The following is a 17,010-nucleotide window of genomic DNA, read 5'->3' as shown; positions in this document are numbered from 1 at the left end:
GTTTGCATCCGCATCCTTCCCTCAACCTGCTGGCTCCTTCTACTCAGTGATATCCTACATTTCACAGAATGACTTGACAACACCCTGAGAACTCGCTCGGACTTGTGTTTTACTTTAGCAACTGGACAGACGGACAGTGACATTGATTCTCCAACTGAAAGAAAACTAAAAAAAAACCACAAAACAAAACCCCGTACCCTTATTCAAGACACATCTTGTAGCTTGTAGCAATTGTGCCAACTATTGAGTTCGTCACCTCTTTCGCCCTGGACGATCGTTGAATATTGGTATAAAATCCTGCCCTTGTTCTTTGGCTCTTGGGGGCTGAAAACAAACATTAAAGCAGCTGTTTGAATAGAAATCTAATTCAAGAAAAAGGTTCCTTTTAAACTAAACTGTGGCTGAGCTCAAAATATCGTAGGAGAATTTACATTTGGCCAGTAGTACACCAAACAATAAAATGGGCCCAGGAATGCAAGGTGCATTAGCGATAGCTTTAACTGTGTTAAAGTGTGACTAATTATTTTTACACTTGCACATTTGGGCGGTGAGTGAAGTTTGGGGCTTGTATGGTTGATAAAATGGCGTACCAGCTTCACTAACAAAGTAATTTGGTGAGGTGACAGACAGAGCACTTCTACTGCACTCCTTCCCCAGCAGAGTATCATCCTTGTGGCCTCAGAGGCTTAGAGGGAGACGGACGCTGTGATCAGTGAGTGTGATAGCCAGCAGTACCCATGCCAGCCTGGTTGGTTAGCACAGTCCCGTTGACTCCTTGCCCAGCCTCCACCATGCCTCCATTGCTCATGGCACCCACACCTGTCCATCCAGCACCAGCATGTAAATGACTGCAACAGCACACAAAAACAGAACAATTAGAAAAAATGCAAAATACTGACAACTGCTTATGCTACCCCTCAGCCTCCTAGCAGAAACACCTATGATATCAACTTCAAAATCAAATTCAAAATTTTGACCTTGAGGTCAAGGTCACTGAGGTTCTAACTCATCAAAGATTTTTAGTAGATGCATCTATGGTATCAATTCCAAAAGCTTAGGTGACTGCCTTCTTGAGTTATCGCATTCACAAACTTAGGTGTCCAAGTCGCCCGCCCACCCACCCAGCCAGCGGGGTGACGACAATAGCAAATCAACCTTTTATGGCTAAGGGGTAAAAACAAATGCAGCCAAGTAAGACATGAACCAGAGTAAAGATGCACTGATCAGATATCAGCCCAATCCTCATATCACTAGTTTGGGTATTGGTTATTATTCTAATAGTAGACCACTAGTTCCAAGCAGGAAATAAGGTAGCAAATTATATGTTGATCCTGCTGCTGTCTTACACATTTAAAATAAATTAATTAATTAATACTGACAGCTGTCACTGCTACCACTAAGCCTAGTAAATGCAACTATAGCATAAATCTGAGGGTTAAAGCACAGACTACAGCTTATTTTTGATGCATTTACTAGCTGCTGGTATCAGACTGGTGCTCCATATCAGCAGAAAACAGCTTTAAAGCTTTACTCATTTCTAGTTTCAATTAGAACTTCCTTTGCACATAATTTGAGCTGTTCAGATTCCATCAGATGCAGGGGTTTCAATGTATGAATTCCAACATGGGTTATTAAAAGGAATACAAGTTATTCTTATGCCAGCATTTTTCAATACTTTAACAGTATCTGAATTGAATTAAATGTGGACTTGCACTGCTCTGCATGTAGCCAAGAAAAACAAAGACAGACTAAAGTCAGACGACAATACTCCATCAGCCTTTTATGAGTGAGGGACTACACTAATACACAGTATAAAATATGGATGTAGCTTCCAGGTCAGAAGAGTGAATGAGCCTTAAAGTTGCATTATTTTTAGCAGGAGATGCTGCTGCAGCAAAAACACTTGTGGTCGTATAAAAGCCTAAAAGGGGAAAACAGCCCCTGTCCAGACCTCTGTCCAGACCTCTGTAAGTACTTTCCTGATGGGTTTGTGGATTCAGTCACTTATTTCTGCTCATGCAGAATAAAACCCTAAGTCGATTTTGGTAATTCCAAGTTTCAGAAAGGACAATTACCCAGCATGCATGTTAACTAGCTAACAACTTGTGAAACTACACTCGCATTGTGTAGCAATGTCTAATCCGTCCCTTGTTTGTCATTTTTGATTTAAAATACCAAGATGGCAACGACAGAACTGCTCAGCAGCTGGAGCCTGAGGCTTCATAACAGGACGTCACAAACCAGTGGGTGACAACATCCATATTTCTCACTGTCTTTAACTTTACTTCTGTCTTAAGCTACTACTGTTACCTAGGCTTCAATGTGCACTGTGCATTGTAAAGGCTGGTAGAAATTCTAAAGTATCAAGACAACATGAAAAATGTTTAATTCACTGTAATGTAAATAACAGCCCCTGACACAGAAAAGAAACAAAGCTGAGGTGAACAAACTGCTCACTTCTTTTGACTGTAATGATCTTTGGTACTTACTTGTAGCCCTGCTGATCCCAGGTCTGTCCATAGACGCTGTAGCTCGGCACCTGCCACCCATTGGGCACATACTGGCCAATCTGCTGTGTGTTACTGTACCACTGGCCCCACTGACTGTAGGGCTGCGCTGCGAAGCTCACTGTGTTCTGCTGACATGCAGAGTTATATTTTAGGAGGCAGACTATCACATTGCATCAAAATCACTCACAAGTACAGTCAGTCTCTCATTTGAATGAGTGGGTGTCATTGTAGTCGATCTGTAATACGTTCAGAATAAAATCTTAAAGGTTCATACCTGTGCCATCTGTACCTGCTGTATGGGACCCTGGACCATGTCTGTAGTTTCTTTACCCCAGTAACACTTAACAACATAGCCCTCTATGGAAGTGCCATTGACAGAGACAATAGCATGAGCTGCGGCCTCATGGGAGTTGAACCTGCACAAAAAAAGAAATAGGAAAAAGCGCAGGCATTAGATTGGATAATATTAAGACACCCTAAACCTAGGTGTGTTTGACAATTTAGACTTAGAAAGCATAACAACAAGACAACTTGCCTCACAAATGAATAGCCTTTCTCCGGGAAAACTCTGATTTCCATTATTTGCCCAAAAGGTGAGAAGGTCTGTCTCATAATTTGTTCTATGAACAGGAAAAACAGTTTTAATGTTGAATGTGTAGGCAGTGCTTGCAGCCCTGCAGCACAGAGGTAAACTGTGACTCACCTGTGAGTCCTGTTGTCACTCCTCCGCAGTAGACTGTGCAGTTGCTGGGGCTTGACTGGTTCACCACCTCATCAAAAGATAGCTGCTTGGTATTGGTTGCTAAAATGAGAAAAGAGAAAGACAAGGTTTCTTTTTTAATTAGCTTCGTTATCAAAATGTTTTCTTGCAGCATATTTGCTTTGGGCTAGTTTATAGTGCTAGTGCATTTATATTCATTTTGAAACAGAACACAAACCTGCTCCAACTTTTTTTTATTAGCCAAACACAGAAGAAACAAATCTGAACATTTAGAACTTTTATATTCTCGGGTTTTACCTTTTTTTTTTTTCTTTTTTTTTTTAAGGGACTGTTGAAAAATATGCTTAGCAGCAACTTTAATTAAAAAACAAACAAACCAAAGAACCAAAAACAGACATGATTCCTATTGAGCAGTAAATAAGACCTGGAGTATCTTTGCACTGTTCGCACCAGAATACCCCTCCCCCAACCCTTGTTAAAAAATAGTAGTAGTAAATAAAATAAAAAAAAATACAGATGCCGTTTCAATATCATGCAAATATTTATTGTTTCCCATATTTAGACAAGTCAAGTGTTGCTTTATCAATAAGCTATGGGCAGTTTTACAAGAGCACTTCTATTTGCGGAATGCCTCTCACTGGCACTGGCACACCCACTATGAGTGCTCTTCTTATTACCTTCTTGTGCATGTCCGCACGGCTTCCCTGACTCCTATTTTCAGGTTGCATCTGCAAGCAGGAACTAAGGGACGATCATGCATTCAAGAAGTTATCAAACTATATTTACACACTGCCTATTATTATGTAATGAGCTACAACCAGAAGTAGGTGGTGGTAATAAAAGTACAAGCTTTTACCAACCATTAAAAAACAAAAACAGAAGCACAGCGGACGTATGTAGTGCGGGGACACGACACAATATCATACAAAACCACACACATGGTCTGTTTGGTCTGACACACGCACGCACAACTGAACTTTTCAGCTGAAAACTGCTGGTTTGGAGCTGGAGACTAGTGTTTCTCCATAAGAAACATGTTTCTGGTTAGAATAGAAACTGATGTCTGAGGTGGTGACACAGGTAAGTGCAAGCAGTGAGAAAGGGGCTTTAGGGAGCGATATAAAAATAGCAGCTATATTGAAAAGCAGTCCAGAGATGCACAAGAGGATTTACTTCAAGAGAAAAAAGAAGGGAAAGAGAAAAGAAAATCTCCCAAATCTTCATTCTCACTCACTTTCACTTGTAGTTTTTGGAGCAGGCTTCCTTGTAGCCCAGTTAGTCCTGATCTGCCTCCCTCCCAACCACTGTCCTCCCATCTGCTGAATGGCGTTCTCTGCATCCTGATTACACAAAGCAAGCACAGAAGAAAAAAACAAGACATTTGTAAACATTATCAAATACAATATGGAAATCCTGTCTCTGACTTAAGTGAAAAATCAGAACTTGTTTCTGACTCCTCTAACACGGTCATAATTTACACACTTACCCACTTGTTGAAGAAGGAGACAAAGCCATAGCCTTTAGATTTACCTGTGGCCATGTCTTTCACCACCCGACAGTCCCTGCAAACAAATGAAACTCGGTCAAAACAAGCAGCTTGAAAGACTGAGACCTATAAAGAATATATTTTAACCGAATATTACCAAATATTGACCATGTAAAGCTAGCATTTGCAGCACATTAAATCATTTTCCTACAAGAGTCAGAGCCAACCAGTGTTCACCTTCCCTGATTCATATGGTTTCCAAAAATAAAAATGTATCAAGTGATGGTCCAGCACTAGAACTACTGAGGAATGGGCCTCACATTTTCAGCAATAAATTCCAGCATATTTCCATGATGCTTTCCTCCTTATGAAAGCACCAGCAGATCTGGTTAGATTAGTGCGAGTTTACCAACTATTAAGGTAGTGTTTGCTAATACCTACAATGGCCTTTACACCATATCTATTAATTCATTTCACAAACCAGTGGAAGTCAGACTGGGTGACACAGAAGCACTGGTTACTAGCACATTCTCGATTGTGCTGTTTTCAGCTCACAAATTTCCAGAAACTAAATATCACAAGAACACACTTACGATATTTTTCCAAATGGAGCAAAAGCTGCTTTTATGTCATCTGTGGTGATTTCAGGACTTAGATCTCCAACAAAGACATGGAAGTGACCTTAAAAAAAACAAAGAAAAATAAACATAACACAGTAAAACACAAAATTCATTTATTTATTGACCAATGTTCCCTGTTTAAAAAGCTAAGACGACCCCAGAGAATACTGTGCAACCACATCACCAGTTTTACTCACTGCTTGTGTCTTTCTTTTGACTGGTTGGTGTAGTAGCCCAGTTGACCTTGACTTCCTGCAAGAGAGAAAGATGCAGAAAGCGAGGAAGAGGACAAAGGTGAGACATGTAGCACGCTTGTGGAAGGAAGGAAGGTTGTTTTTCTGTGATTAGAGGCTTTTTCACACACCACTTTTACTTAGGCCACATTTTGTGATTGAGAACTTTTTTTATATAAATAAGATGATCTCTGTATGTCACATTTGGGTTCTTAAAGCACCAACACAAACTGATTTATCCATTGCCATTTAATTTTATACACCTTTGCAGTAATTAATACACAGTAAAAATACAGTGGCGTACACAGAGGGATATCAAGATTTCACCTTCATAATCAGGAACATTTCACTCTCAGTCTAGTAAAAATTTGGAGCAAAACTGTAGGAAGTAAGGTCCAAATAACAAGGGACTTACAAACAAGTGATTTTTACGAACTTGTTATACTCCTCAAATGGTCCTTCAATACCTGTTGAGGATAAAATATTTTCAACTGAATGTATTTTTCTTGGAAGTAGCTCTTATGTGGATTCTATGTGGAAATAAGTTTGCAAAAGAACACACAGCAGTAAAGATGTAGGGGGACAGAAGAGCATCAATCAAATGAGATCAGAGAATGTTACATGATTACACAGCAGGGCCACGGTAAATTAATTCATACACAGATGGAAACTCACTTAAGGAACATCGGCATTTAAAAACAGGCACAGCATGGAGCATGAAATGACAGTAAAAGGCAGCACTGTGTTTATACCCACTCACATACTGGATTTCACTTTCTATGTCAGACACTGTACTGTAACCTACAGAGCCCCTGAAATACCATATGGTGGCGTTTACGAAAAATAATATAAAATTTAAAAAAAAGTTTTCGTTAAAATAAAATAAATACATAAATAAATGTATTTATTAGCCAGGAATTTCTGTACCTTGTATATACGAGACACACTTAATGTTATGGGACTTCAGGAGTTCTGTAATAATTCAAAACAGCTGAAAAATAAATAAATAAATAAAACACTGTATTTAAAGCTTCAGTGACCACATTTATGCACTTTCTTCCTTTTTGTGATTTTCTAGTCTAAGGTTAAAATTCTAGCGCTTCCATTCTATACATGAGCCGTAACTATGGCGTTCAATTAAATTGTTACTGGCCTTGAACTAGAATGAAAACTTCACCCAACAGTGTGTTCAGACCAAATGTGAAGTAAAGATAAATATAAACATTGTGGAAGCTACATATTTGTGTCAAACAAAGGCAAAGACATTAGTTACAAAATTTATAAACTCTGGCACCAACTTTGCTTTATGCTCCATCACCAAAGTATCAGCTGTTGTTTCTCCTGATTACACTAATTAGCAGAAATGGGGGATAAGCTTAAAGTCACAACACAATTTGAGTCAGAGTGAGAGAGAGAGAGAGCGAGAGAGAGAGCGAGAGCGAGAGAGAGAGAGAACAGGACTTGAAGTAAAGTAAGAGAAGTGACTCTACTTCCTGGTGAGGTCTGAAATATGTTTCTGTCAACTGCATCTAGCTGACAGTGAGAAGTTGGACACTTTATTCGTGTGAGTAAAGTCAGGAAAACATCTGTTTGGTCTGAACAAACAATAGGTGGCAGCTCTAGAACATAATTGACACATCAACTGTTGTCCCACTAAAATTTGATTGATAGATTTTCTCATTTTTCATTCATTTTCATTTCATCTGTAAAAAATAATTGAAATAAAAAATAAATTATTTATTTAAACAAATTAATAACCCAACTGGTAAAATTACTAAAAACAAATTAACAAAAAGGTCATATCTTTGATGTCTGTATCAACAAAATATCGAATTAAATATTATTTAACTTTCTGAGAATCTCAAAATACTCTACCGCTGTTAATCTACCACAGTGAAAAGAATATGCCATTAAGTCATTTTTGCATCTAATTTCTTTGGTTTGCATGATTTGCAGTCACTTCTTGATGTGCAGCTACTGATTTGAGTTAATTCCACACAACCAACAGAGCAGCAAACACACAAAACCAAAAGCTCACACTGTTGAGAACCAAGACTACATATTTTTAGGATTCATAAAGTTCACAACAGTAAGATTACACAGATCAGTGCTTAGTGTTCTCACCCTGGTCATTTCAGACTGTGCACAGAAGAATGGTTTGCACAGGGGAATTAAACAAATTAAGTGAAGTGGAGCAGGAACAGGGCAGTGTGATAAGGTTTAACAAGATACAAGTTTCTCCACACGCTTCATTTCAAATTGTGCCCACCCAGCCTTGACCTAGTTGACTCACCCAGGAGATACGATAGCTTACCTTACCCAGAATTTTCCGACCATTCATGGCTGCGATTGTGGCAGTGGCATGTCTATGCTCATAAAACTCCACAAAGCAGTACGGATCGTGACCTGCTGTCTGGGTTGGAGAGGAAACACATAAGTTATGTTACTGTGAGCAATATGAAAGCTTGAATAATTATGGTGACGTCATTGTTAAGCATTAAATTGGGAGGATGCAACACCAATGCAAAATGGAGGAAAAAAAAGGATGAACATTACAAGAGTCAAGCAAGTAGCTAAACCAGATTGCAAGGGCTGAAAAGAAAATGAGAAGAAAAAGAGTTACGGAAAAATAAATAAATAAAAAAAAAACAAAAAAAAACTCACATCTACTATCATTTTGCAGCTTTTGCAGGGTCCGATTTGGCCAAACAACTCCAAGATGAGTGCCTCGGTCACATCCCGGGACAGATTTCCCACATACCTAGATGCACAAAAACAAACAACAGACGGGAGACAGTCAGTGCTGGCTAGTTTTTCAAAGTAGCCATCGATGGCTGGTGCAGATGCTCTAACAGGGCAACAGGGTTTCCCTTCTCTAAAAGTTTACCATTGTTAAAAAATTAGCCCAGGGAAACATCTTTCCTAATCCATTTTTAACCTAACTCCAGAAAATGTTTGAAGCATCACGTCAGGACACTGTAAGAAGTTGTTGTTTCCCATTTTTAGCACATTCATATCAGCCTCACCCTCATTACTGGAAATACTTTGTTTCGTTTTAAATAAGGGAGGTTTCTGGGTAGACTGTGCAGGAGGCCAGACGCATCATAACAACTTGATAGATGTGAATTCGCTGGACCATTACATGTGTAATTCCTAGACCAGAACAACTCAGCAAATCACAACCACATACCACGCATTCATCCAATCCAACTGTATAGGACATATGCATTATCGTATACCCCTCCTTTGGGTACGGTCTAGAAAATTTCAGACAGGTGGAGGTGATTGCTTTCTTGTAATTTCTTGGAAAAGATAAAAATAACAAGGCGGTACATGTTTCCATAAGATGGCAAAGCAGCTGACATGATCATGTTTCGATAAAATACAATCACTGATTACATTCTGTGTTGGGATAAATATTCAGTTAAAATATTGCCACAAGCTAAAATGACAAGTAATTGTTATGAAATTAAATTTCTCTACTATGAAAGCATTCCATATCAAATACACTTCAAAATACTGGTGTTTTTTTGGTATGATATCTTGGATTAACGCTGAAGCCCAACAAGGATCAATTTAAAGCTTTTTACACACTGGAAGATGGTTTAATCTCTAAAAATATATCATACTTACTGAGCTGATAAAAGGGTTTGAATTTAAGATGACGACTTACAGATTAAAACAATAAAAAAAAATAAACAAAACAATATCAGCACCAGACCCCACTACTAGTCCACTTGTAAGGCTCCATTAAATGCAAATTTGAACGCTATTTATGCTTAATGCTTGATTCTGTAATTAGAGCATTTAAATGTCAGCCAAAGAGTAGGGAGAGGTTTAAATAAAGAAATATCAACCATGTCTTTTAAATAGAACTGTTTTAAATAGAATTAATCTTCCCCAAGGTAATAAAAACCCGTTTTCATAATCAAATCAACATTGGCTGACACCATGTTAACACTTAAAGCATCAAACGCATATACATATATGTACAGTTTCCTGGCCTATACAATGGTGACTCTATCAGGGTGATGGCACGTCGAACTCCATTGAAAAGCCAGCTAGTTTAATGTCCTTCTGCTTATTGCAACACTTAACAGCGCTATAGAGAAGTCTCTGGTACATTTAGCGAGTCTCCCCAAGTTACTACTTAAAGTGTCGTTCACTAAGCATACCAACAGTTATTTATTTTAGAAACAATTCAACTTTCACGCCGTCTTATTCTCAGCAAGAAACGTGAACGGACGCGTTAATTTGAGATTTTTCTGGAACTAGCTAGCAGGCTAGCATTAACCAATGTGTCGACTATACCAGAGAAAGACCGTTACCATGTGTTTAGATGTTATAAACGCGTTGTTATGCTACGTTTAACAAAAGCTTACACAAGACATTCAACTGTTATTATATAGACGGGAGCCTCCAATGTGCCTGTCCTAAAGAAACAACCGCTTCGAGACCGGAGTCAGCCCTGGAAACTGCCGCTGAGCATTACGTGACGAACACAAGCGTTTAGCTAACGATAAAGGCATACACTTACAGGGTTTTGGGCTGGTCATCGTCCATTCTGTTTCAGTTGCTGGCCGAAAACAAGTCGCAACCCCGAGTGCAAATCCACGACTGTCGCGGGCAGCTGCCGGTGACACTGTCAAGTTATTTTATTGCGAACTGGTTTATCGCCGTTGTTAGCTCAAGAGTGAACAATGGGCAGCCGACAAAGATGGCGGAGCAACTGGAGGCCGACGCGAGTCCCGCATGCGCAGTAGTTCAGTCCAAAGGCAACTTCTAGACAGGTTACAAAATAAATAAAATAATAAAGTGTAAATTAGATGACAAAACGCGCATAATTATTACACGAAAACATGTAAAAGCACGTGTAAATGTTTCTTTTCTTCTATAATATATGCATTACAAGTAGATCTCTAATCAATAAAATATGTAAAAACCTGTGCGACTTTTAATAACTTCATTCAATCCCGCTGTTTTTTATATTCTCTTTTGTGTAAAGTAACTACACTTTGGGAAACGTGTATCTGAGAATGTATATTTAAGTTTTGGATTTCTCCTCTTTTCTACATTTGAGAGGCAAATATTAGGACATGCAATATATTACAATTTAAATTATGTATACACAGATGGATAAAGCTGATGAGCCATACTACAAACAAATGGGAAGAAGTTGTTTAAGCTAGGTTAAGAAAAGAGGTGACAATCAGTGAGCAGCAGTGAGGTATAGAGGGTGGCAGAGGGTGGTGCAGGACATGCGAGGACAATGAGACAGTGATGAGGTGTGCAGTATGAATGACAGATGGGTTTCCGGTGGGAAGGGAAGAGTTACATCAGGGCTCGCCTCTGACTCCCCTCTTGTTTGCAGTGGTGATGGACAAGTTCACAGATGGGGTTTGGTAGGACTTGGCATGGACTATGATGTTTGCAGAGGACGTGAAATGTAGTGAGAGTAGAGAGCATGTGGAAGATAACCTAGAGAGGTGGAGGTATGCCCTGGAGAGAAAAGTAATGAATAAAGAGAAGAACAGCCAGACTGCTTTGAGCTGATTGGAGGATAGCAGTAAACCAAATAACCAGAGTACAAGCAAGGTATGCAGAAGAGCATCTCTGAATTCACAACATGTTGAACCCTGAAGCACATGGGATATCTGCTGCGACATTCAGATAGTAGGACCAGAATTTGGTGTAAACAAAAGAAAAATTCTACACATATTCCTAAAATGAGATTTGTTTTCCATTTTATTGATAGTTTGTGGCATTGAAAAACTGCAATACTTAAACAGCTTTTTGTAACATCCAACAAACATTATTGGCAAGCCTCCAAACACCATTTATAAAGCTATACATTTATACAGTATAGTGCAAGTTTCAGTTGTCACTCTTCTTACCAGTGTGTTATTTGTCTTTGGTAGGTTTTGTGTTGCTTTCTGTTTATTTTATTATTTTTTGTGGAAATTGAAATTTTGCTTATTAAAAATATCAGTGGAATCAGTCCTTCCACATGTGACCTGCTGTATAGCCACGTGAATCCAATCACAACAGAACCACCACACGTTTCTAAAAAATTCAAGCTATTGTGATGTAAACAAAGTAAGAAACCTAATTTATTCTTAACTCTGATGCTTCAAGTACAACATTTATTTGTCAGTAATTTACTTACAATTAATGACAAATACATAAATTATATTTATCAGCATATACAAGTGTTTTTACAAAAAACCAAAAAGGAAAAAAGTCCCCTTATGTCTCATCGTTTCCATCCTTGTACTCTGATCGCACAGTCCGACACAGTGCAAACAGCAGGAGAAGCAGAGCTGACAGGGCCTGTCTTCTCTGCTCTGACATGCCCTCATCTGGGGCAGATGCTGTGGTCACTGAGGAGTTTCTCCATCCTCTTTATCTTGCGCTTGTTCTTTGGCATGGGCTTGTCGTACATGCCGTTCTTCAGCAGATGTTCCTTGCTATGATGGATCTGAGCACCGTGCTGAAGCTGGAAGGAGCAGAGTGCTTTCAGGGGCTTGAGCAGAACCTGCACACGCACAGATGGGAATGGAAGGAGAACGCGATAAAGAACACCATGCTCTGTGTTTTGACATGATTCATGATAATGAACCTACAAAGAATTACTGCCCAGCTTCTCACGCACTCTTATCTCCAAGCTTCATTTTACCATCCTTTTACCCTTTTCATTTAGCCTACCCACTCATCACCCTTGTTTTAAGAAGGCAGCAGCAAAAAACTCATTTTATTCTAAAGAGCGGAAATGTCCATTTAGCAATGATCTGCTGAACACAGTCAAGCATTTAGCATTAAAATCTAGATATTTATCTCAGCAGTTGGTAGAGACTAAACACAGAGTTAAAAGTAATGCAAATATTAGATGTAAAAATAATTATGATTCTGTATACTACAGATTTTAGATATTTATTAAACTACTATATAACCGTTTTGGTATTTTACCTCTTGGATCTCATCATTCCGCTCCAGGATCGACAGAGCGACAGCGGCACATTCCAGAGTAGACAGACAGATGTTGGAAGGTTGTGTGCGGATCACGTATTGACTTGATAAAGTCCTATTGAGCTGCACCTGGTAAACCAAAGCAGAAGTGATCAGTAATCACAATGTTGATGTATGAAAAGCAATGAATTTTATGAAAGCTGTAATTCTTAAGGAATGCACCACACTGGCAGTTTTTCATTTAGGGCTTTCAGCGTTCATCTCTGACAGGTGTGAAGTTTCAAAGTTATGGTTTGTCCATAAACACGTGATCAGAGCTGGAACATCTTCTAATGTTGGTTGTCAACATTACACACATTCAACTTAGAGGCGGACTGACACAGAATTTATGACACAGATTTATCTGATATCAGATATATGAGCTAATTTTTCCCCCCTTTCGGACTTCTGTGTTTCATTTACTTGTTTACGTTTTCCCTCACTCTACCTGGATCAACTGATTTGTGTGTTTGTGGCGTTGTATTGACTAATCACGTTTGTGCACACCTGCATGTTATAGTTCTGTGTCAGTTGGACACAGAAATCCAAATTTTCCACCCAATTCAGGCTTTAAGACCCTAGAAAGAAAAAAGGCTTAGCAACTGAGAGAACAGAGTTTATATTCTCTACAACGTCCTTTAATATGCGCACCTGCTTGGGCAGGTGGAAAAGGCTGTTTTTGAGGAACATGTTTTTGGCTTGGCTCCATGTGCCGTCTATGATGATGACATTATATTTCGCAGTGCCCACTTCTTGGTATTGCACCAACTCCTCAAGGTTCTCCGATTTAGGTCCTGGGTACAGAATCAGCGTTCTGCTGTCCCGGCACACCGCAGCCAGCTCCGGGTGCCTGCACAGAAAATAAATGAAGGCAGAAAATAAAAATTTAAATATAACACATATTTAACTACGCTCAATTAACGCATACTTACTTTTCCTCATTAAATCTCCTTCCAACTATGACATTGCATTTTCCTTGTGGCAAGCAAGCAGCAAGTAGAGGAACTGTGCGGAGTACTCGGCTCTCCTGCAAGAGATCGAAACCTTTAGTCTCTCATGTTAACCTTTTATAAAATGTGTGTTCATTACTGTCATGAAAGCCGCACATTATAGAGTCCACTGTCAGGAGCAAGACAGTAATCTGATTCCAAAGCATTCAAACACACCCGATGGCGATGTCAGGGTGATACACTGAGAAATGAGACACTGATGTTCTTCTTATTCATCCACTAACTCTCAACACAATATCAGTCTTGGTCTGGTGCAGATGTACATGTATGCATCTTTCTGGATATGGGTCAATATCAAAACTTGCCTTTAATGGAAATAAGTCAGCAAAACATGCGTGGAAATGGTGCGATGTAGAAATTGTTCTTTCAGATAGTTTGATTAATAAAATAAGCTATGGTTGTATCAGCTGATACAGGCATCAATGTATATGTTTGCCATTATTATTATTATTATTATTATTTATTTTACAGGAAACAGTTTTTCCAGCAGAGTGGACATCTGTACCATCATGCAGGATTTTAGATTAGCGAGGTAACTTAACTGGGAATTTTCCGTTTTAGTGCAAAGTGCAACTAATGTCACTGTTTGTTTTGATAGTAAGATTATTATAGTCCATAATGTTTGTCTCTACAATTAATACTTTTGGGTGTTTATTTTGCTTAAATATTCATCAGCATTTTTAAACCAAATCAATCTTAAACAGTTACAGTCATCTTAGTGTAAAATTCCCTCTCTCTTTGTTACTTTATCAGCTTTTCTGCTGATTCAATTAAACCCATGTCCTATAATATATTATTGTATATAGCATTTTATTTTTAATTTATTTTATTCTACTCTATTGTGTACTGTATCTCATAGATATATTATTCCAGTGTTTTTTCTCTAATTTTTCTATGTAACTTTGCACTGTCCACTGCTGTAACAAAACAAATTTCCCCACGCGTAGGACTAATAAAGGTTATCTTATCTTATAATAGTTTATTACTTATATCCTATTTTTGTCAGCCAGGTCTCAAAGTGAAACTCATGCAAGATCAACTTGCTAGGCAAAAAATAACCCATAGAGGCTCAAATCAATGTGCAATACATGCATACAACAATACAGCTAACACTACCACACAACATAAAGTTTAATCTAACAGATTTTTATAAACAATAACAGTGACTTTTGGAGGCTTTTGAAAGACATAGATGTATTTTTGAAGCTTCACAAACGCTACATTTAAACAGATCAAGGACTCTGGGTCTTAAAACATGACTTTTGACTCACCTCTGCAGGATGCTGCACTACGTACAGACATGTGGAGACCTCCAGAGGTTGTGGTGGAAGAAAAGGACATAGACACACCTTCTGAGGGCGACTACATGGGAGGAAAGTTGAAGACGTGAGGCTGTGTTTTCCCAGTTACTTCCCAGCCTATAGCCCCCATCTGTGTGTGTTTCAGCTGGTCTTGAGCTTTTCTGTAACGACACGGATCTGTTCCCTCATTAAAGCATGCCAGCTACGCGAGGAGACGGGAACATTCATACGCCGCCTGGATCAACCAACTCGGCTAACTACTAGCATGAGCTGCTCTTTAATTCAACTCACCGGCAACGGAAACATGTCGGTCTTCTCTCGCCAGCCTCCACCGGAAGGGCAGCCAGATCCCCAAAAGCGTCAACCAACCCGTCCTCCATCGAGGAGCCGTCGCACATTTCTGGGGCGTTTTGTATCTCTTGAGTGACGGCGGGACACAGACTGGGAGCGCAGTCCATTGTGGAGTTAGCAACAAGCTAACCTGTGCGAGTCTAAACACTGCGCCGTCTTCTGGTGTAGAAGTAGACCGACTAGAGAGAGAAGGCACACGGCGGCGTAATTAAAAGTGTTTCGTAGAGTTCACAGTGCGTACGCTTTATATTTCGGGTATATACCTCGCCTCTACAATGGATGAAAAGAGATGAGTACACAATGCACATAACTGCTGGTGGTAGGAAATGTTTATTACAGGAGAGTCCGAGGCTGAATTCGTTTATACAAAGTGTTTCTCTTCTTTTTCTTTTCCTCCCATCTCCTTTGGTATGCGTCTATCGCGTGGTATGTTATATACATTTAGAGTTGGATGGCTAAAATAACTTGTTTAATAATCATAACAGACACCTTTTCTGGCTACGCTTACCTCGTTAGTAAGGTAAGAGTAATGATCTATGGGGCGACTTCACTTGTTGCTACTGCAAGGTTAACCAGTAAAAAGACTAAAGCTAGATCGATATTATTAACCAGTATTAGCCATTATCACAGGTATATATGATATTAGCCCAGATGATTTCCCGTATATGCTAACAGAAATTAACACAGAACTTTTTGACATCCGGGGTCTCAATACAGATACAGATACTAAAATTAAGACTAGTTCCTTATTTTGTCACATCTATTTATTTATTTTTTTGTCATATCCAAGATCAGTGGTGCAAAGTGAGCTTCACAATAAGCTGTTAACTATTTAGTTTGGAAGTTGTGTGTGACTAAATAATAACCCCATCATTTCCCCCTTTCTCATAAGATTCAAATATACTCTCAATATGTGTATGTATGCATATAATCCAGACTGCTTTCATGCATCATTGGTAAAAACGCCAATCATGTCAGAAACAGAATACTTTTATAATCTCTAAGGACAATATATATATACTGGTATATAAATCGGTATATATTCAGTTTGCCATCATATGCAACAAAGAAAAATAATATATTATTGTTTGAAGAGCTAAAAAAAAAAAGAAGCAGCTATTTAAACTTTCATTGTCGAAATTGTGTTTCATTACAATTTTTGCTGTCCTTCTCAGGATGATTACAGATGTTCATAATCAGTTCATAGGCATAAATATAACAGCAATCATTTTGTTATACTCGTCGTTGTTTTGTTTTTCATTTTCAGTCAGTTAGCTGTTTGCTGTTCAAAAACTCAAGTTACCAACATGCACTGACACATCCGTTCTATTTATTGTATTTCTGCGACACAGTTGCTTGTAAGTTGTTAGTACTTCATTAACTCAGGGCTGCCACCTGTCGGTGTGGAGGAAAAGGGTTATTTTAAAAAGTACGCTGGGTGTCGCCAAAGGCTATTTAATGTAAAAGTAAGGCCGCTTTAATATACTTGGAAACACAGCTTTTGCCCCACGGAAGCAAAATAGTTATGTACACTTAGTTGCGTATGCATTTTATTCACACATCGTTTGTCCATTTGAAAATGGATATCTGTGAGTTTGTTTATAGTTTGACTTTGAAGGTCAGTCGACACAGGGTCACAGCTGAGGCTTCAGAACGCACCTTGGATTCAGACGTAAAGCAACTACTGTACAGTGTATCTGCAAGCAATGCAAACATGCAGAATACTGTACACCACAGTGCAAAAATAAAAAAAAACAAACAACCCCAAAAAGT

At 38.8% G+C, this 17,010-nt stretch overlaps 2 protein-coding genes across 3 annotated transcripts in view; both read right to left on the bottom strand.

Moving 5' to 3' along the window:
• LOC113025449 (nucleolysin TIA-1-like) overlaps positions 1-10,323 on the bottom strand; it is an 11,024-nt gene extending 701 nt beyond the window's left edge. The window contains exons 1-12 of one of the 2 annotated variants that reach the window (XM_026173178.1): positions 10,108-10,323; positions 8,235-8,331; positions 7,885-7,983; positions 5,535-5,589; positions 5,311-5,398; positions 4,718-4,793; positions 4,466-4,571; positions 3,214-3,312; positions 3,046-3,130; positions 2,785-2,926; positions 2,490-2,638; positions 1-848 (exon numbers count right to left, since the gene is read on the bottom strand). The exon at positions 1-848 is cut by the window's left edge and continues 701 nt beyond it. In XM_026173178.1, coding sequence (XP_026028963.1) covers positions 710-848; positions 2,490-2,638; positions 2,785-2,926; positions 3,046-3,130; positions 3,214-3,312; positions 4,466-4,571; positions 4,718-4,793; positions 5,311-5,398; positions 5,535-5,589; positions 7,885-7,983; positions 8,235-8,331; positions 10,108-10,133 — 1,161 coding nt within the window. In that variant the 5' untranslated portion in view covers positions 10,134-10,323 and the 3' untranslated portion in view covers positions 1-709. The remainder of the gene's footprint in view (positions 849-2,489; positions 2,639-2,784; positions 2,927-3,045; positions 3,131-3,213; positions 3,313-4,465; positions 4,572-4,717; positions 4,794-5,310; positions 5,399-5,534; positions 5,590-7,884; positions 7,984-8,234; positions 8,332-10,107) is intronic. The other variant, XM_026173179.1, reaches the window with a different exon arrangement.
• A 974-nt stretch (positions 10,324-11,297) lies between these two features.
• dtwd2 (DTW motif tRNA-uridine aminocarboxypropyltransferase 2) lies at positions 11,298-16,235 on the bottom strand. Its single transcript, XM_026173182.1, has 6 exons — positions 15,178-16,235; positions 14,857-14,947; positions 13,508-13,602; positions 13,227-13,425; positions 12,537-12,665; positions 11,298-12,105 (listed from the first exon to the last, which is right to left on the bottom strand). Exons 1-6 carry the CDS (start codon positions 15,342-15,344, stop codon positions 11,926-11,928), a joined length of 861 nt encoding a protein of 286 aa, XP_026028967.1. The 5' UTR covers positions 15,345-16,235; the 3' UTR covers positions 11,298-11,925.
• Between the last annotated feature and the right edge of the window lie 775 nt (positions 16,236-17,010).

The sequence above is a fragment of the Astatotilapia calliptera genome, chromosome 7 (assembly GCF_900246225.1).
Source record: "Astatotilapia calliptera chromosome 7, fAstCal1.2, whole genome shotgun sequence".
NCBI classification, from domain to species: domain Eukaryota; kingdom Metazoa; phylum Chordata; class Actinopteri; order Cichliformes; family Cichlidae; genus Astatotilapia; species Astatotilapia calliptera.
This window is presented reverse-complemented; position numbering and strand designations above follow the sequence as displayed.

What these genes read in the sequence shown, in the direction of transcription:
- dtwd2 (XM_026173182.1), bottom strand. Translation starts at nt 15,344, where the DNA reads ATGGACTGCGCTCCCAGTCTGTGTCCCGCCGTCACTCAAGAGATACAA. An exon ending in TTTTCCACCTGCCCAAGCAG is followed by an intron (nt 12,666 to 13,226) that starts GTGCGCATATTA and finishes TTGGTTTACCAG; the next exon opens with GTGCAGCTCAATAGGACTTT. An exon ending in GGAATGATGAGATCCAAGAG is followed by an intron (nt 12,106 to 12,536) that starts GTAAAATACCAA and finishes GTGCGTGTGCAG; the next exon opens with GTTCTGCTCAAGCCCCTGAA.